Here is a 21,384-nt window from a genome sequence, read left to right as displayed (position 1 = left end):
AGCACAGGGCTAGTCCCGGAGCACCTCTTGCATATGCAGACCAACTAGTTCCAGTGCCAACCTCCTACTTTCTCTCCTAGAACCCAGTTCTTCCCCTGCTCTAAATCAGCCAGAGAACTAGAAGTACCTCTTTGGTCCAGAGCTATAATGCCCAAAGAGGGAGGGTCCATAGCCCCGTCTGAACTATACAGATAAAGCATGATCTGGTCAATTGTTTAATCTCTTAGATGGAATCTTTATTGTCAAACAATAAAAGGTCTGGACAATTTCCCTGTCAGTTGGATTCAGTCTTTCTGATATTCTGCATACAGCTGTGGTTGGGGCAGCAGCAGGAGACACTGAAGTGTAGCTAGGATTGCTTCATGAGCATGTGTGCTGACGAGACGCCGACCCCTTGTCTCTGATCTGTCAGTTCTTGTGGTTATTAGTTCATGGCTGGAGGCTCTTGCCAAGCAGCAGTCCAGTCTCTGATGTCTTGAATTTGAAGACCAGAAATCTTTTATTCTCATCAGAATATTTTTAGAGGATTTCCATTAGTACAGACTCTATCCTCTTTAAAAAAATTTTTTTGTAGGGGCGCCTGGGTGGCTGTCAGTTGAGCATCTGGCTTCGGCTCAGGTCCTGATCTCACAGTTCATGGGTTTGAGCCTCACGTCGGGCTCTGTGCTGACAGCTAGCTCAGAGCCTGGAGCCTGTCTTCAGATTCTGTGTCTCCCTCTCTCTCTGACCCTCCCCTGCTCATGCTTTCTCTCTCTCTCTCTCTCTCAAAAATAAGTAAAACATTAAAAAAAAAGTTTAATACTAATTTTAAGAAAGAGACGGTGCGAGCAGGGGAGGAGCAGAGAGAGAGGGAAAATCCAAAGCAGGCTCCAGGTTCTGAGCTGTCAGCACAGAGCCCGATTCAGGGCTCCAACCCACAAATTGCAAGATCATGACCTGAGCCAAAGTTGGATGCTTAACCGACTGAGCCACCCAGGTGCCCCAGTACAGACTTTATCCTTGATGACAGGTTTGGCAGAGTTACCGGACTTCCCCCACAAAACAATACTTTTTATTTAATTTTTGGTTGCAAAGCCAGAGGAAATTAAGAAACATATATGCTTTCACAGCAGGCTGAATTAAAGAACTACTCTAAAGATGGCTATAATCAAGGTGGCATACTCATATCAGTGTTGGGTAGAATACTGGTAACAATACTGTATTTGAATATTCGGAAGTTATATAAATAATGAGGCAATCACTAAATATAGTAGGTGTTCATTAGTGGTAAACATCAAACAAATCAGAATGAGCCATGTGTAAGAAGTTGAGCATCACAAAAGTCATCGTTAGGAAGGGGAGATTGGAGCAGCATTTGACAATCAAATGAAGTTCCGGCAATTAAATGATTTTACTAGTAATGTAGATTACTGGTAATGTACCTGGTGGAATTGGGTCTTGTTACTAAATTGTTAAGCGTGACATAGAGAAGGTATTTTATCATGGGAGTGTGATAAAATAATAAAATGATACAGGGAAAACTGGCTATAGACTTGTAATAAAATGAACGAATATTTTAAGTAGGGACAAATTAACAATTCTGTTTAACTTGGACTGTTTATTTCATACATCTACTGCTACATTTCATCAGAAAATGTTTGGAATTTGATGACAGTTCAACAAATAAAACACATTTATTTGAAAAAAAATTCTTATGCTTAGGCTTTTAACATGTAAATACAATGTACAAAATAAATACACTGCACCCACCCACAAAATGCTCTGGCCATCACTTCTCAAACATGTGGCATATATAAAAGTACACTGTATACATTGATTATGTTTTCAGTCCTAAGTAACAGAAAAACTTAACTCTGTAAAGTGCCAGACGGTAAGTAGCTTAGGCTCTGTGAGCCACTGGGTCTCCGTCGGAACTACTCAACTCTTTAGTGCAGCCTCCGGCAAGACAGAGACAATGGTCTCTGTTTTATTAGTTTATTAGTGTTTCAAGAAAACCTTATTTATGAATACTGAAATCTGAATTGGCACATGTCACAAAATATTCTTTTTTCCCCCGACCATTTAGAAATGTAAAACCACTCTTGGATTGTAAGGCCACAAAAGCAGGTAGTGGGTCACATCTGAGTATCTGAATCATTTGTAGGAAAATGCACAACAAAGCCAGACCAAGGCACTACAGCAATAAAGTGAGTGATGCATGTTGGTAGCCAACTTTTTTCCCCCCAGCATAATTCAAGAAATACAAATTACAATGATAGTCGTATCGAACATATGCTTTTCTTGTGTCCCAGACACTATTCTAAGTGCTTTAAAAATATTCATTCATACCTCAAAGCGATTCTACCATTCTCACTTCTCTTATAGAAAAGGAAACTGAGGCACAGAGGTTAAGTGGCATGCCCCATGGAATCTGAGCCTTGGCAGTAGGGGCCCAGAGTCAGCACTCTAACCACTACCATGTTGCTTCTACTATGAAGAAAAAGGTAGTGAGGAACATTCTTCCTCACACAAGGTTCTGCAGAACGCTCTGCACCCTGCTAAGACATCCACAGTACAACAGACACAACTTACGTTACACAGCATTATGTTATCATACTGTTGTCATCAACTGGCAAAAATAGTCTTATGAATAAATGTGTCCCTAATGGAAGATTTGGCTGACCATGAGATGGAGAATTTTGCAAAAAAAAACCACAAAGCTTAGCTTCTTTCTGAAGGATCAGTTCAGTAACCATTAAAACTGCCAGGAAATAGAAAAAGATGCCTTATATTTTAAGAGAACATTACACCTAAAATACATACTAGAACAACAGGAGTTAATGCTCAGATGTGCTGCGAGATCTGCTCAGGTACCTGCGAGCCACGGAGCCATGGTTATGCATTTCCGTGTTCAGGTCCAGACGGGACGCGCGTGCGCACAGATATCCTGACCTGCCCAGCAGCACGCAGACGCTCATCAGCTCTGCTTACTAACGGGCTTTTCCTGTGGGCTTAAGGATGTCATCTGGGTTTTCAACGTTTTTGCTTTTGAAAAAGCTTCATCTATCTAGACATTTGCAAGTTTCCTCAGGAAAAAAAGCCCACTCTCAGAATCCAGCCACTGAAACGTGACTTTCGGTGTAACTGACTCTTCCCCAAGACAGATTCTTGGAGTTTCTGTCAGGAACCCTGACATATTTGAGATGTCTGTGAGGTTGTATCCTGGCATCGCTCATGTGAAGGTCACAGAGATGCCACTTCTCAAGAAGGGCTTCCAGATCAGTTTCAATCTCTGGTTACCCCTCTGAGGGCTCAGTGCCCACCTGCTTTAAAGTGTTTCTGGAGCTCAGCAAGGGCACGGAGAGGAGCTTCTGGCATGCAAGCTCTGGGAGAATTAGCCATGGCTGTCCTGGCCGAAAAGCTCCCGACCCTTATTTCTTCTAACAGTTCTTCTCTCGTGTGATTTCCATGTTGTACAGTATACTGTGACTTCCCTAAGAAAGGTCTCTCATGCTTTACAATTTGTAGGGGGTATGATACTAAAGTCTGACATGCGATAAAAATTTCTTCCTTCTAGATTCGAAGAATTTCTGTGTATTTCCTTTCTGTCAAGAAAAATTATGACTGCAACTTTCCCATTTAGATGATATTCCTACGTTTTTTGGTCTTATGTGAATTATCTGATTATTCTGAAGGATGACTTCAGTAGGAAGTTCCCAATTCAAACTGTTTATAAGCTTTTTTCCTCCGTATGTGTCTTCTGATGGGCAGTAAGTTTTGATTTCTGGATAAAAGTTTTCCTACACTCCTTACATTCATAGGGTTTCTCTCCTGTGTGTTTTCTCTGATGTATGATAAAATGGGACTTCTGAGAGAAGGATTTCCCACACTCCTTACATTCATAGGGTTTCTCTCCTGTGTGAGTCCTTTGATGTAATCTAAGGACGGAATTCACGGAGAAAGATTTACCACATTCTTGACATTCATAGGGCTTCTCCCCTGTGTGTTTTCTCTGGTGTTTAGTGAGGTCTGATTTATAGTAAAAGTTTTTTCCACACTTGTTACATTCAAAGGGCTTCTCCCCTGTGTGAGTTCGCTGGTGCACTGTGAGGGCTGACTTCTGGTAGAAGCACTTCGCACACTCCTTACATTCATAAGGTTTCTCTCCTGTGTGAGTTCTCTGATGAGTTTTGAGGTGTGAATTTCTAGAAAAGGACTTCCCACATTCCTTACATTTATAGGGTTTCTCCCCTGTGTGTGTTCTCTGATGTACCGTGAGGTGTGACTTCTGGGAAAAGAATTTCCTACATTCCTTACATTCATACGGCTTCTCCCCCGTGTGTGTTTTCTGATGTACCATGAGGTATGCCTTCACATAGAAGAACTTCCCACACTCATTACACTCAAAGGGCTTCTCTCCCGTGTGTGTTTTCTGATGTTCTACAAGGTGTGGCTTCTGGTAGAAGGATTTCTCACACTGATTGCATTCGTAGGGTTTCTCCCCTGCATGAGTTCGCAAGTGTCTACTAAGGGAGGACAGGTGGTAGAAGGTTTTTGTACATTCTTTACACTCATAGGTTTTCTCTCTGGTTTGAGCTTTCTGTTGTCTTGTGAGGTCTCCGTTTCTAGGGACCGATGTCCCGCATTCCCTGGGTTTGTCCTTTGAGTGAGTGTGTTGATGTATTACGAGGATAGATTTCTGGTAGAAGGATTTTCCACACTCACTGCATTTATAGGTTTTCTCTCTGGCAGGAGTTTGCTGGTGTTTTGTGAGTTCTCCATTCCTAGAGAGAAATTTCCAAAGTCAGTAATACATAAGGCACTCTAGCTGAGAACCATTTCTAAAGATGTTCTCACACTGATTAGATTCACAGTCTGCCTACTACGAATGTTCTGACACACACTGTGGTTTAACATTGAGTAGAAGGAAACTTCCTTTGCGTTGGATGCAGAGTCTCTTAATGGCCTGTGATCTGTTTGGGTAACAAAGGCTCCTTCACTGTGCAACCTACAACTGAAAGACTGCTTCAAAGTTTGAATCTCCTGGTCCTACAGAAGATCTCCACGGGGGAAGAAATCTTTCCCATTTGGACTGAATTCTTTGGAATTCAATCCAATGTTAGTCTCCTCAAGTTTAGTATGAATTAGTGCTTTCCCACTTCCACTACTCCCATCAACACTTTTTTTTAACAAGGCTTCTAATCTTAAAATCAAAATCTTGGACTTGCCTTGAATTTTCAGCTTGGCTTTCCTCAGATCTTGTTCCCAGGTCATGAATCTTCCATAGGTCTTCTACAAAGGAATCCAAAATTTAATACCATTTAAATCTTAACATATTATTATGATTGTAGGGCTCATTCTTACGCTTCAGGCCAATCTCTCCCAATAAAGGAATTCTTTAATGCAAATTTCTTCTATGCCTTTGGTTTAGAAAAAATATAAACACTAAAAGCTGTTGTAGCAGACAAGGGAAGAACTGTCATTATAACCCTAAATACTCTGAAACTTTATCAATATTTTAAAAGCCTGAAGAAAAAAGTTAAGAGGAAAAATGGGGAGCAGAGAACAAAAGTCGTTTAGAGTGCTGAACAAGACTCTGGACAATCTGGGACTCAGAATGCTGTAAGCCTATTACAGACGAACAGTAAGCAGGGTGACCAGAAAAATTAGTAGACAACTGTGTTCACTGGAAATATCAGGGGAAGATGAAATTGGATGAAAAGTTAAGCCTTTTTCAGATGGAATTTCATTTACTTTTCATGAGTGACTATAAACTAGTACTTTATTTCCTCTGTATCCACAGAGATATCTATTCTGGATGCCTAATCTAGTCCTTAAACTGACTATATCACCAACATCTGTTTCCTAAAATGTAGAGGACAGTTCCACACCCCGGCTCTCTCCATCTCACTGGTAAAATTGTAACAGGGATGGAAGACCCAGGAACACGTACATCCCCAAGGAAAGATGATTAAATGGCAGTGTGCAAGCCGTCCTACAACAGGATGCATTTCCATTTGTAGCACAGAGATTTTCAAGCCTGACCAACAAAACATATTGCATTTCCAAAGCAGTGTTACCACAACCCAATGCCAATCTCCTACTGCTTTCCTATCTTAGTTTCGTCATTTCTGCTTCAATTTACTACATGATCTTTAAAGATTAGTTATACAACATCATCCTGGAATCCTTACTGACCCTCATATTTACTCCTCTTTAAATGCCTGAAGGGAAGTGAAAGATAAAGAGCACAGGCTTGGGGTAGGAATTTCATGGCCTTCGTGGGGAAAACCTATGAAGTTACTTAACGGGGACACATGGAAGGCTAAGTGGGATGCACAGGAAACAAGAGCCTGTGTATCTCTGGTCTTAAGAAAGGATGACCCCTTGCAGGAGTTACTGTGAAGGGCACAGAGGAGAAGAAAAGGTCTATCTCTTGTTAGTTTATATTGAATAGTTCAACAAATATCTAGTTAAAAACTAATAAACACCAGGCATTGTTCCTAGTCCTGGCAACGCAGAAGTTCACAAATACAAGAAAAGCACTTAAGGAACAGAGTGAGATCATCTTCGTGTTTTTCTGTTTTTGTTTTAATCTTAGTGTTACAACACTCCAAATAAGGTGCATATTTTAGAAGGGATAATCAGTACTTGTGTGGAAGACAAACATTATCTAAAAGCAAGTATCAACTCTGAGATAATATAACTGATGAAAGGCATAATTTATAATCTAATTTCAAAGTTTAAAGAATAGGAAGTTAATAAAACTGGTGCTGAAAATAACAGAGGCATATTTATTGTTGATCTAAAAAGAAAAATTATGGTCAGATTTAAGATTTAACACTTTAGGGGCACCTGGGTGGTTCAGTTGGTTAAGCATCTCTCTTGACTCAGATCATGATCTTACAGTTTGTGAGACTGAGTCCCACATCGGGCTCTGTGCTGACATCACGGGGCCTGCTTAGAATTCTCTCTCCCCTCCTCTCTTGCTCATGTGCACTTGCACATTCTCTCTCTCAAATAATAAACTAAGAAAAAAGAATTGTTAAGATGTAATACTTTAAGATTATAGGGTTCTAGAACTCCCAATTAGTTCCCAGGTACTGGAATAACTGGGAATTCCAGAAAAAAGACAAAAATCTAAAACAAAGTTAGGCAGGAATTAGATTTTGCATATTTGACCAAGTCTGGCAAAGGAGGAATTTATGTGGAAAGAATGAAAACGAGGTGCGATTTATGTTGCTTGCATATGCAGATCAAGTGTCGGCAGTTATTTCCAGATGTATAGCGCACCTATAAGAGATTCTTGAAAAGTATTTCAGAAGGCAAAAGGCACCGACCACCTTCACTAGTAACAAGGGCTATATATTCTCACCTGGGTAGTTCCGACCTGGAAATTCCACCTCCAATATCCATGGTTCTTTTCCTTGCTTCAACTTGAAGACTGCATTCGGCTTATTCACACGGTAACCTATTAATGGAAAAGAAAATACTACGGTTTACTTGGGATTTAGGGCCTGTGAAGGATACGGAAGTACAGTTTCAGAACATTGAAGGCCCTGCTATGGGTTGGCAAATTTAGATTCTTTCCCTAGCAAGGTTGGGAACACATTTTTTCTGGTGCCCAAAAGGGCCTCATCACATTTGACCCGATACAAAGCTAACATTATGCAGCCCTACAGGGACCTTACATACTGCAGCAACTAGGAAACTAATGCAAACTACAGGCGGTTACATCCAGGGAAGTTTTTCCTCACCCACTGAGACTAGATGACGGTAGTTCTCCTGCATCACTTCCTTGTACAGGGTCCTCTGAGCAGCATCCAGTAACTGCCATTCCTCCCGGGTGAACTCCACAGTAACATCCTTGAACGTTACTGGTCCCTGTAACACCATGTATCAGTTCAGACCGAAGTATTCAGAGGATTGCCATGAAAAGATATCTGTGAACTAGCTCTTAATGTGCTATCAAGTTAACTGTAGAAGGTTAAGATTGCTACTCTGGACATAAATATCTGCTCACTGTGTATTTGCTGAGCTACCGTCCAGGAGGTACACAGATGAGTGAAAGCAACTGTTCCCCACAGTCAAGGAACACACATTCTGACAAGGGCGCAGAGATGTAAATACTTAAATGCAATACGCATGGCAGGTGCTCTGACCGAAACATGTCTAAGATAGAAGATGGTCACAAAAGGGGGTGGTTACTTCCATTTTGTATTATCAAGGTAGATTTTACTAGGTTAAGCTGACCAATGGAAATGTTGGGAACAAAGAAAACAGAATTGACAAAGGATGAATGAACAATTGCAAGTTTAGGAAAATTACAAAGACGACAGCCTGATATGAGAATAGGGTGTTGGACAAAGATTGGTTAGAAGGTGATATAGTCCATGGAATAATTCTGAATGTGTCTCTGGACCATTAAAATGTATTTTGCATATCCACTGCACTGGTACGTGTTTATTAATATACACTTGTAATCAATTTATTAAAAGTTGGTAAGTTTTACTCCTAAAAAAGAAAACTACCAATAGACAGTCTACTATTTTACACAATGTAGACTGTCTTACATGTCTTTGGGATGTTCAACCCTTCACTGTGTAGGCAAATATAGATAAGGGAGCTACTACAGTTACCCATGCAGGTACTAGAGCTATAGAGGTAGCCAGTAGCTTAGAAGAAAGCATTAAAGGAGCGCCTACGTGGCTCAGGTGGTTAAGTGTCCAACTCTAGATTTCAGCTCAGGTCGGGTCATGATATCCCCTGGTTCATGAGATTGGTTCATGAGATTGAGTCCCGCCTAGGGCTCTGCAATGACAGCACAGAACCTGCTTGGGATTCTCCCGCTCTCTGCCCCTCCCCAGCTCGCACTTTCTCCAAGTTAAAAAAAAAACAACAACAACACTAAAGAGGAGGCAAAAGCACATCAGAAATACAGAGTGTTAGAAAATTAAGAGGCATATATAAGCAATAAACATTTAACAGAGCAACAGTGGGGGCGCCTGGGTGGCTCAGCCGGTTAAGCATCTGAATTCTGCTCAGGTCATGATCTCATAGATGGCGATTTTGAGCCCTATGTCCCACTCTGTGCTGACAGCTCAAAACCTGGAGCCTGTTTCACTTCTGTGTCTCCCTCTCTGCCCCTCCCCTGCTCACACTCTTTCTCTCTCAAAAATAAACAACATTAAAAAAAAAAAGTAACAGCAGTGGGGATAAAAAATAACTTAATTGGAAATTAATAATTGTTGAGAGAAGGGGGAGATTAATTCCCATAATCCCTACATAGTTTGGTAATGGCTAGAACTATAATGCTAATTATTTTCACTCTCTTGTTTTTATTGACAGGACTATGTAAGGCTATGGAATTTCCTCCAGTCATTGTTTATATTTCATAGAATCTGAAATGTGAAAACTTGAAGGAAGAAAAGTTCACATTTCATTCTTGAAAACCCCATTCTATTCTTTTATATATATGTTGCTAATAAGAATTATGTCAATTTAAAAAGAAAAGGTTATGTCAATTTTATTTTCTTTCCATGCCAAGTGATGTACATTTTGTTGCTTGTGGCCTAGAGGACTCTTTTTTTTTTTTTTTCCTCTCTACTTTTAAGTCAAATAGTTTTACTAGAATCTCTCTTGGCACTTAACATTCTGGGTCAGTTCTCTCTCACACTCAGTCTTTGCAGTATGTAATTCAGTTTTCTTTTTCTTTATGGAAAGCTTCCTTGGATTAAATATTAGTTTTCAGTTTTGCTTTTGACTGGTCCTACTTTATCTTCTATTTCTGCTCCCCTCGTACTCCTTGGGGTCTCCTTCCCATTCTTCTTGTGTATCACTGATCATGCATTCATTCATCTTCTCCCCGAAATGCACTGTAATTTAATCTATTCTGAGGTGATCTGCTGTTCACCATTTCTTTCCTGAGTTAACTTGCTTGTATTTTATATCGACTTGTTTTCCCATTTCTATCCTGAGTCTCTGGGGTTTAAGTTCTTTCCTATCTGATACACATAATATTGGAAAGCTATATACTCTCCTCGACTTTATGTGTGCTTGGGGGAGAAGTAGTGACATCAGCTGAAAAAGTGTCCATTCACACATTCTATTTTTTCTTGTGTTAGCGTTGTATGCATGTTGAGTAACAGTTTTTGTTCATGATCAAATGAAGATAAAAGCTTATGCTGGGGAGAGGTGAAAGTGTTACTTGTGCTTAGTTCGAAAAGGTCTCTGCTGTTCACATTTTAAGGTTTGTTTTTGAGAGAGAGAGCGAGCGAGCGAGCGCACAACTTGGGGAGGGGCAGAGAAAGGGAGAGACACAGACTCTGAAGCAGGCTCCAGGCTCTGAGCTGTCAGCACGGAGCCCAATGCGGGGCTCAGACCCACAAACCGTGAGATTGTGACCTGAGCTGAAGTCAGACGCTTAACCGACGGAGCCACCCAGGAGCCCTGTTATGTTCACATTCTTGAAGAAAGCATTACTGGGGGAGGGCTCTTTAGATTCTGTGATTCTGTATTTTTTTTTTTTTAGGACACCTGATTTCCACTGCTTGTTTTCTCATGTGCTTTCAATATAAGCACACAGGGATTCTTTTCTTTCCCTCTGAGTCGATGTTCCTGCACACATCTTGAGCCCCTTCTTTTTAATCCCAGTGCCTGTACTTGGACCCCGCGCCTCCAGACCTCTCCCCTCTTTCCCCAATCAGCGTGAGCCCCTGTGCTTGTGGCAGAGCCCTCCTGATCTTCTGTACAACTATGATCTCACCATCTTTTCTCTTCCATCAACCCCCTCCTGACTTCCTGCTCTGGGGTGAGCTCCCTGCTGCTTCCGCTCTTGACAGGGATCTCCCAACTTCCACATGAACTGAAGCTTCCTATCTCCTAGCTATACAGTAGGATCTGGTTGTGGTGTGTGGAAACGTTCGTATTTTGCCAACTAACATTATTCCATAAAAGAAATTGGGAAAAAGAAACCGTTGGGCCGAAAGAGGCAATGTGTTGAATTTTGGGCACAGTGTGAAGTGACTGTTGAACATACAGCTGGAAGTGTTCATTTTGGCAGAAATACATATATGCGACTTGCCACAAATAATATTGTCACATATATTTAATCAGGCTCCATAAGAGTCCCCCCCCCCCCAAAAAAAAAAGAATCTGTGGAAACAGGAATTTTCAAGATGATGGTAGGCGACACTAGGCCAGAAGACGGAAGCCTGACGGAACTTCTCTAAACAGAAGAGCAGGCCAGGAGGAGAGTGCTCAGGAAGTCAAATACTGAGAGGTTCACAATGAATGGGCAGCACTACTGTAAATGTAATTGTCCAAGGTACAGTAGTTTGGTAAGAGCACAGCAAGCGAGTGAAAGCTGTAATCATGAAGCATGACAATTTGAGAAATTTTTGCAAGACTTAAAATTCTTCAGATCAGGGAAACCACCTTTTGGACACACATCCTAACAGCTCAGGAAAATGAAGGTCTAGAGTTTGATAAGGACAGTAGAGTAACTGATTTGGCAGGGAAATTGATCAGAGTCATGCTGATATGATTCCTTGCCCCCGTCCCCTTTTTAAAGGGCATTCAGTTGAAGGCAAGAGCTGGTGAAACGAACTGACCACATAAAGCAGAGGAAGACACTGGCTCTACGTGTGGGAATGAAGCAACTGGAAAATGAAACACAAAATTTTATTATTTTTTAATACCTATGGTTTTTTTTTTTTACAAGGCAACACTTGTGATGAAATACTTACAAGTACTGTTTTCTTATAGCATAGCAATATCACTTCAGCAACTAAGAGAATACCTAAGATAATAAGAATAAAATGGACAGGTGACTTTTCATATGCAGAACAAAATGCTGAAAGGCAAATAAGGAATACCCACAAAGATCTAATGGAAAATGTTTCAAATCTAAAATCCCATGCCCTGTCAAATTTTCATTCCAGGATAAATTTTTAAAAAGATGTTTTCTTGGGCACTTGGTGGCTGGGTCAGTTGAACTTCCTACTGTTGATTTTGCCTCAGGTCCTCATACATATCTCATACATATCTCCACCATGTATCTATGTATGGAACCTGCTTGGGATTTCCTCTCCCTCTGTCTCTCTGCCCTTCTCCTGCTCTGTGCTAGCACTCGCTCTCAAAATAATTTTTTTTAAAAGATGTTTTTATAAACATAGGGGCACTTAAAGCATACAAACTATGCAACTATTCTCCAAAATACTTGAATACACTGAAAAGCAAACAAGAAGGAAAGGCACAAGCAAGCCAGAAATAACAGCTAACAGATATGAGACCACTAAGAATTTATTTCTGGTATAGTCATAATAGGAAGCTGTGGGAGTTATAATGGATTGCATTCAGAGACAGTGGAAAAGAACAGACTATTCTGCATACTAAACAATCACACTGTCCTTTCCAGATACTAATAAATATATTAACAAAATGCTGAGAGTTTTTCATGGAATACTGATAAGATCATTTTCTGGCCAGAAGACAAGTCTGAAAATAGCTGAAATCATATAAAATACATTCTCTGACCAACCAGAGCTGATTTAAACTTAGAAATTGATAACAAAATTATGTGGAAAAGTGCCAAATATTTGGAAATAATATTTGAGCGCTTTTTTAGTGTTATCAGAAAGCCAAACAGTTCTCTGAAAGATCCAGAAGATTGATAAAATTATATTCAGAATGATCAAGAAAACAAGTTAACAATATCAGAAATGAAAAGGGTGACAATTTCTCCAGGCCTCACAAATGTTAAAAAAAATGTAAGGAATACTGTGAATGATCCTAAGTTTATAAATTTGACGACTTAGATGGAATGGACCAATTCCTGGAAAGAAAATACCAAATCTCTCTCACTCGGAAAGAAATACCTAAAGCTGAGTGAATAGTCCTATATATCTATTCAGTAAATTGCCTTTGTAGTTAAAAACCTTTTGACATGAGCAGTGTCTTGAGAAATGGTGGAGAGCTTCAGAAATTGTTCTCTCCAACTGAGAAAACCATTAAGGGGGCAAAAACTGACAAAATCAACTTTTTCAGAACTCTAGAATCCAATTTTAAAAACTAATGAAAAATTTAGAGCAACGAATGAGATACTTAAGGAAGACGATGCTAACCTTGAAGAGCATTGTGGTATTTCTGTGTGCCCACCTACCAACCCCCTCTCCAGTTTAGCAAGGGCAGTAGGGACAGGACCTGTGTTCCTGGTGCAGCTTGACAGGGCGAGACAATACAGATTTTGTGTTCAAAAGCTGCTAAGTGTGTGGATCTGTCTAGTGGTTTCCTGATGGATGAGTGCAGAGTCTTGTCTTTCTTCTCCCCTTCTAGGAGTGGAATGGCATCCTGGGCCAGACTCAATGAAAACTATGTAATGACATATATGGTCTGTGGCCATGGGGGTGAGGGATAGTGGTGGGGTAAGCACAGACAACTCCAGATGTGCCCAGGAAGGTAGAAGCTGAGGAGGCAGATAACAGGGAGAAAAAAAGTCCTGGATGGACTACAGTGCATAAACCAGAGAATCCAGAGAGCAATGTGCATGACCAGGGCTGGACACAGGCTCAGAAAACACTTGTGAGGACACTAGGCTTACCTGCATCTCTGGTTAATTTTAGGGCTCTTCATAAGAAGTGAAAGGAAAGGCAGAAGGGTAGGCAGCCCGGTTAACTGTAGAAGGAGTGCCCCAGTTTAGAGCCAATATAGAAAAGTATTTGATTTTTGGTTCCAGAAGTTTAAGGAAATCTCTGTCACATCACTGGCTGACCACTGGTATAATGGAACAGAAATGGCGATGACCACACATGACAAGGAATATAGCCTTTGAAAACCTGGAAAGTTAACAAGTGAACAACTGCAGTCCTCAGTGAGCAGCAAAAGCGAACCGTGGGGAGTTGGACAATCTGATTTCCAGAGTCACCATGTTATTATGTTTAAATATTCATATCACAAAGTTTCTAATAAAAAGCTAAAGGCATAAACAAGTAGGCCCATTCACAGGGGGGAAAAAGAAGAAATTGACAGGAATCATCCCTGAGATGATGCAAATATTGGATTTACTAGACAAACAATGTAAATCAACTCTTATCTTAAGCATGCTCAAAGGGCTAAAGGAAACCATCGACAAAGAACTGAAAAAAACTAGGAGAATAATGTATGAACAAATAATAATTAAAAAAAAAGAAGTTAGAAAAAGAAACCAAAAAGAAGTTATGACATTCAAAGTACAGTAACTAGACTATAAAATTCACTACAACACATCAAAACTGATTTGAGCAGGCAGAAAAATCTGTAAAACTGAAGACAATTGAAATGAATCCGTGTGAGGAACAGAAGGAAACAAAGAATGAAGAAGGATGAACAGAGTCTGACGGGACCTGTGAGAGCATCATTAATCATACCAACAGAAGCAAACTAGGAGTCCCAGAGAAAAGGCAGGAAAAGAGACATAATATTTGAAGAAATAATGGCCAAAAACTTCCCACATTTGATGGTAGACATAAACATATACTTACAGGAAGCACATTAAACTCCAAAAAGGATAAACTCCATACCAATATATATTATAATTAAATTGTCAAAAACAGAGACAAAAGTCTTAAAAGCAGCAAGATCCTCACTATCATTAAATCCTATCTCAACAGAAACTTGGAGACCAGAGGCATTGTGATACATTAAACTGCTGAAAGAAAAAACTGCCAAACAAGAATTGTATCCAGCAAAACTGTCCTTCAGTAATGCAGGAGAAATTAAAAGGCATTTGAAATAAAGGCTGAGGGACTAGTAGACCTGCTCTACAAGAAATGTCAAAGGGAGTTCTTCAGCTTGAAATGAAGAGACATTAGACACTAATTCAAGGCCACATGAAGAACACAGGTAAAGGTGACTGTAGGTAAGTATAAAATCCTATATTATTGCATATTTTTTAATGTTTCTTTTTGAGAGAGTGAGACACAGTGTGTGAGAGAGACAGAATCCGAAGTAGGCTCCAGGCGCTGAGCTGTCAGCACAAAGTCCAAAGCAGGGCCTGAACTCAGGAACCATGAGATCTGAGCTGAATTCAAACGTTTGACTGATTGAGTCACCTAGGCACCCCTATTGTATATTTTATTATAACTCCTCTTTATTTTCTGCATGGCTTTAAAGTCAAATGAATAAAATAGTAACTATAAATCTAGATTATTGCGCACACAATGAACAAAAACCCAGGAATTTTTAGAATTAAAAGATACAGTATCAGAAGTTAATTTGGTGGTCTTATGAATGAAGAGAATTAACAGAACAGAAGGAAACTATGAACTTGAAAAAACTCTGTTCAATCGAAATATTCAAACTAAAAGACAAAAAACAGCTCCCGAACTAAATAGAGCATTTGAGACCTTCAGGACAATATGTACATGGTGTCTAAAATTTGTGTAACTGCAATCTTATATCTTAGAAAAAAAGGAGAATGAGGCAAAAAAAAATATCTGAAAGTGTCCAAAAATTTCCTGAAACGATAAAACAGACCATAAATCTTTATCATCCCAGAAGGATAAAACAAAACAAACTGTACCTCTGCATATCACAGTCTAACTATTGAAAACTAAGGATGAAATTGAAAATCTTTTTTTGTTTTTTAAGTTTATGTATTTATTTTGAGAGAGAGAGGGAGAAAGAGTATAAGTGGGGGAGGGCCAGAGAGAGAGAGAGAGGGAGAGAGAATCCCAAGCAGGCTTCCTGTTGTCAGCACAGAGCCCAATGCAGGGCTTGAACTCATGAACTGTGAGCTCATGACCTGAGCTGAAACCAAGAGTCATACACCACCAACTGAGCCACCCAGATGCCTCAGGATAAAACTGAAAATCTTAAGCACAAGTAGAGGAAAATGACACATTCTGTTCAGATGAATAACAATGAGACTGACATCTTAGAAACAGAAGACAAACTCATCCTATAAATCCAGAAGCGAAGAAAACACTCAGCATCAAGGTCTATATTTGGCAAAAAATATTCCTCCCAAACCAAGGTGAAATTAAGATATTTATCAGAAAGACAAATGAAGTGAATTTGTCCTCGTCATTCCTGCGCTACATGAAATGATAAAATGAGCTGCTTTGGCTGAAGAGAAAAGACGTAAGAGAGAATCCTAGACCTGTAGGAAGGAATAGAGACACCTGTATAGACACATATACAGATGTTTGTATAAACGTAAAATAGTATTTTATGCACATACACACATGCATACTGAAGTTACTTAAAAAGTCAATACCATTTAAAGTAAAAATAGCAAATATTTGGGGTTAAAAATATATGTAAAAGTGAGATAAGACAAGGACCATGTGGGTCAGAGGGTGTAAACCAAATTATGCTTAGGGAAGTTACAATATTGTTCGTGAATAAACATTTGAAGACACAGGGGATAAGTTAATGGTGCATACTGTAGTCGCTAGGCTAAGCAATAAAAAAAACCCCACAAAAGTAGAGCTTAAAAGTCAATAGTTCTCAAAATACTCAACCTACAGGAAGTACAACAAATCTCATTAGGATAATGAAAAATTCACTCACAAACATAATAGAATAAGATCTTAAAAGTAGCTCGTCCAAAACACACAAATTTACTTTAGATATCTACAACTTAAAAGATGAGTTTTCAATAGTTTAAGACAGTGAATGCTTTCAATGTTTAAAATAGAAAAACTTCCAACCGAGAGTTCTATACACAGTGAAAAACTTCATTTATATTTCAGATAAAGTGAGAATTTTCCACCAGCAGACCCTCACTAAAACCAAGCAAGCAAGCAGAAGAGTTGGTAGTGATGACTGTACTTAGTTACTTCAAAAACCAAGAAGGATCGCTAGTCATTTGTGTTGTCCCAAACTGACAATTCAGTTCAGCAGTTAGTACAGAGCATAATACAGGGAAAACACTGTACCCACTTCGAGTGAATTCTGGGTCAGGAGAATGGCACATAAAAGATACACTTTCAAGACTGACTGAAGCAGAACTGTGGAATAGGCTAAGTTGTTTCTGAGCCTCCTCCTACATTATTTCTCCCTCTTTCCAAAGTCTCTTTCTCCCACCATCATGTCCAAAGGTTATAATTTTTAGTTAATAACAGATAATGTCTACACAGGGACTCCTGGGTGGCTCAGTGGATGGAGCGTCTGACTTTGGCTCAGGTCTTGATCTCAGTTTTAAGGGTTTAAGCCCTGCATCAGGTTCCAAGCTGATAGTGGGGTTCTCTGTCTCTCCCTCTCTCCCTGCCCCTCCCTCACTTGCTCGCTCTCTCAGAATAAATAAATAAACTTAAAAAAAAAAAAAGAATCCAATACCAACAAGCCCTGTGCAAAAGCCAGTTGTAAGATGTTTGTGGTGCCTAGGTGGCTCAGCCAGTTAAGTGGCCATTGGTTTAGGCTCAGGTCATGACCTCACAGTTCACAGGTTCAAGCCCTGTATCAGGTTCCACACTGAAGGTGGGGGCCTGCTTGGAATTCTCTCTCTCCCTCTCTCTGCCCTTCCCCTGCTCACCCTGTCTCTGTCTCTCAAATACACTTCAAAAAACAAAAAACTTCAGCTTAAAAAAAAAGAGATAATGTCTACACAGAAAATTTATGATATGGTAGTAACAGGATTTCAGAAGTTGGGCTGTGAAAGTTATGTAAGACTGCCGTCAAGGGCTTACCAAAGGACTGGGAATTTAAAACAAAGAAATGGTTACCACAGAACTCAGCGTTCACTTTTCTCTGGGTAATGAATGGTAAGATGAGATTAAGGCGGGGCACATAGGGGATACTAGTAATTGTCATTTCTTAAGCCAGATAGGGGATACACTTGTGGGTCAGCAATATTCCCTAAATTTTATGTATATATTATATACATTCCTTTGCACGATTTTAAAATAAATAAAATTGAAATTCAGTGTTTCTCCAGCCTACAAGGTCCTAAATATTCTAGTCCCTTCCACCTCTTTGATCTTACCTCTAGGTCATTCTCCCCTGGGTCGCCTCTAGCTTCAATGTCCTGAATACTGTTTATGGAACATGCCTCAAGGTGTTTGTATTTGCTGTTCTTCTCTAGAATGCTCTTCCACCAGAATTCTACTAGGCTTCCTCATTAATTCAGGACATTCCTCAAATCTTACTTTTTTAGAGCAGCATTCCCCAATCGGCTTATCCCCTGTCCCTCACTTCTCTGTATCACCCCATCGTCATAATGGCTTGTTCGCCACTGAGCACATCTACCAGGAATATCACTCATGCTGACACTCACAGAAAATATATCACTTTTGTTAGCATCCCCACCAATCACCTCGGTAAAATCTTTAAATATTAGAAGTTGTCCACTGCACAGTGGAGGATACAAGTTTTCCAAAATTCTAAATTTACCTTGAAACCTCAACTTTTAACATTGGCAACAAAACTGAGAGTCATTTTCCTTGAGCGACAGGCTCACTTCAGCCATTTTTGGGAAAATGTTTCGAAAATACCCCTCCAAATAACCACAGCTGGTCTGCCAGTTGCTCTTTCAAGCAGAAATAGTATTCCATGAAAAAGATGGCTAGGTGAACTCACAAATCGGTCGCACAAGTGCTTTTCCTAAGACAACCAACCATCATGCCTCAGGATGCAGCAAAAGTACTTTATGTGCACTTCCTACACCGTCATACCAAGTGGTAAAAAGAGGTGTATTCTGGTACACCTGGGTGGCTCAGCTGGTTGGGTGTCCGACTTGGGCTCAGGCCATGATCTCACGGTTTGTGAGTTTGAGCCCCACAGCAGGCTCTGTGCTGACAGCTCAGAGCTGGAGCCTGCTTCAGATTCTGTGTCTCCCTCTCTCTGCCCCTCCCTCACTTGCACTGTCTCTCTTTCAAAAACGAATAAACGCTTAAACAAATTAAAAAAAAAAGATGTGTATTCAGGGGTCAAAATGTAATAAAATTACTTTTACCGTATCATCAAAGATCTCCTCAAGTAAAAGCGGCAGTTTTTTACTGCTGAGTACACTGCAGAGGAATACAGTCACTGCTATCATTGTCTTCACTCATGCCCAACAGGCAGCGCCCTATTCACCACTGCTTTCACACCATCAGTGTACAAGGCAATCTGCATCCTAGTATTAGGTTCTGACCGGATACACTCCTTTGCAAAGGTCTTGGGGAAGCCAGGGGTCTACAGACTGCATTCTGGAACTGCTGTGCTATTCGAACAGTATTTTCCCCGAAGGTGATTTGTAGCTAGTTCCACTTTTCTCATTTAGTATATGGGCTCTCTTTCATAAAACTCACTGAAAATACACACACACACACACACACATGGCTAAATAAGTGACTCACCTTATACTTGTTCATTTTCTGCTGCTCTTGGGAAAGGATAGAAACTATGAAGCCAGAACGGGGAAAGTTGGAAGTCAGAAGTCTTAAGAGACCTTATCTTGCCGCTCAGGAATCACCTGTGAGAAATTTCCATACGTTTTAGTAAAACATGAACCCCTAGGAAAATATCCCTTTGAGCCATGAGAAGGAATAGAAAGGACCTTTAGTGATAAAGGAATACCCACCTGTCCATTGGTGACTCTGCTATAATCTTGATGAATCTGGGAAATTTTTGACTGAAATCTAAACATTTCTTACCTACCAGCTGTTCTGCAAATTATGCATCCATTTACTAAACAACACAAAAGAACTGAAAACTTAAACAACCAATGATAGCAAGTTAGGCAAAATGTATAATGCATATCCAAAGTGTGGACCCCTGTTCTGGCATTACAAAGGATGTTGAAAAGTACTGGTAAAGAAGTGTTTACGTTACATAACAATTGTTCCTATTAACATTATAAACCCCACGAAGTTAGAAAGTCTTCAGAGCCCTCAAAAACTAACATGTCTTTTCTCCCTAACTTGCAGTTTCTCAAAAATCACTTCTCCAAGGTAACGTTTTGACTTACACCTGGTACAGTGGACCTGGTAGACTTTGCTTCTGGGCTAGTCTCTGGCATCAACAAATCTAATTTTGAACCCTTCACGTACCATTTTGATTCTGGTAAGTCTTCACTCAGTACCACAAATCCCGACAGCACACTGGAATTCACTGTCCCCTCCCGGCCTGGGCTGGGCCAAGGGTAAAATTTAATTAGGCCTTGAAGAATTTTGACTGGGACACAAATCTAACTTCTAAATAACAATTTGACACCTTAAATCCCAGAACAGACCCTTGATGTAGGTAGCAAAAGGTAACGATGCCAATATGCTGAAATAGAAACCTCTTCCAGATTGGCCTGATGCTTACAAAATGCCTAAAAGAAGCCCGGATACACCAGCCAAACAAGCACTTTCATCACACGGAGCACAGACCAAATTCCAGTTTTTGCCTTTTTAACAAAGTCTGTTCCATGCCCCACCCCCATCCGCCCCTCTAGAACTAGCCTCTGGCTTGGAGAGGATTCCTAGTTTCTCCAATAAATGGTTTCAGTTTACATGTATGTGTAACGGTCCTCTGAGAATACAAACAGGTTGGAGAATGAGGGAAGGGCCTAATTTTCCCTTTGATACAAGGGTTCTGAGGAAGCCTCAAGAATTTTTGGAAATTGAACACTAGGCTAGGTCCATTACACTCCACAGTTATACTTAGGGACAATTATTGTAGTAAATACAAGGCTGTGGATGTTAGCGTGGGATACAGCATGAACCAGAGTAAATAAAAGGAGAGAACTGCCCCCGCCGCTAATGGTGAGTAAGCCAATTTATCTCCGACCTTTCTAGTCCTATGTATTACAATGGAGGTGGTTAATGCCGATTCAAAGTATGGCCATGACGATTATGACTAAATGAACCCATAATGAAAAGAACAGCATACCTCGGTAATAATAAAAGCAGCTCACCTTTATTGAGTCCTTATCAACTTCATGTATACGGCCCTATTTAATACAGACAGCAAACAACCCCAGGAGTTACTGTAGTTATTTTACAGATGAGTGTCCGAGTCGTATCGAGGTTATCCTGCCCAGTTAAGTGGCAGTCACTGGACGCGCCTAGGTCCCCCGGGCTCGACAAAGCCGCAGCGCCGCCAGCCACGCCAGCAGCCACGCCAGCGCGGACGTGGCGGGCTCGGGGTCCACGTCACAACAGCTCCCCCCCTCTCCGCCCCCCGTGTCCCTGCCCGCTGCTCTCGCGCCCTAGGCCAACACGGGTCGCCGGCTCCGCAGGTCGAGAGCCCGGCTTCTGGGGCAAGACGGCAGGTGGACAGCTGGCTTTCCCGCCAAGCCCCCTGCCTGGCCCCCTCCCCAGTCCTCCTCAGAGACCAGCCAGGCGCTCAGAGGGCGGCGGCGGCTTCCAGGTTCTCCGAGTTGGCGCAGCCGCGGACACCCGGCTTCCCCCGCCCCTGGCCTCGCACCCGCTGTGAGGCCTCAGACACACCTGCAGG

The 21,384-nt window shown here is 40.8% G+C and overlaps 2 protein-coding genes across 2 annotated transcripts in view; one reads left to right on the top strand and one right to left on the bottom strand.

The window, feature by feature from the left end:
- Positions 1 to 19,981, top strand: part of LOC115285386 (zinc finger protein 33A-like) — a 54,836-nt gene extending 34,855 nt beyond the window's left edge. Inside the window, 1 exon segment of the mRNA XM_029931670.1 lies at positions 19,869 to 19,981. Coding sequence (XP_029787530.1) covers positions 19,869 to 19,896 — 28 coding nt within the window. The 3' untranslated portion in view covers positions 19,897 to 19,981.
- Positions 1,578 to 21,095, bottom strand: ZNF25 (zinc finger protein 25). Its single transcript, XM_029931674.1, has 6 exons — positions 20,843 to 21,095; positions 19,299 to 19,414; positions 7,737 to 7,863; positions 7,355 to 7,450; positions 5,208 to 5,271; positions 1,578 to 4,763 (listed from the first exon to the last, which is right to left on the bottom strand). Exons 2-6 carry the CDS (start codon positions 19,311 to 19,313, stop codon positions 3,710 to 3,712), a joined length of 1,356 nt encoding a protein of 451 aa, XP_029787534.1. The 5' UTR covers positions 19,314 to 19,414; positions 20,843 to 21,095; the 3' UTR covers positions 1,578 to 3,709.
- Positions 21,096 to 21,384: the final 289 nt, after the last annotated feature.

The sequence above is a fragment of the Suricata suricatta genome, chromosome 2, assembly GCF_006229205.1.
Source record: "Suricata suricatta isolate VVHF042 chromosome 2, meerkat_22Aug2017_6uvM2_HiC, whole genome shotgun sequence".
Taxonomy (NCBI): domain Eukaryota; kingdom Metazoa; phylum Chordata; class Mammalia; order Carnivora; family Herpestidae; genus Suricata; species Suricata suricatta.
This window is presented reverse-complemented; position numbering and strand designations above follow the sequence as displayed.

Coding starts and splice junctions, on each gene's coding strand:
- ZNF25 (XM_029931674.1), bottom strand. Junction 7,451..7,736: donor CCGTCATCTAGTCTCAGTGG/GTGAGGAAAAAC, acceptor TTCCATTAATAG/GTTACCGTGTGAATAAGCCG. Junction 5,272..7,354: donor TCCAGGTCGGAACTACCCAG/GTGAGAATATAT, acceptor ATTCCTTTGTAG/AAGACCTATGGAAGATTCAT.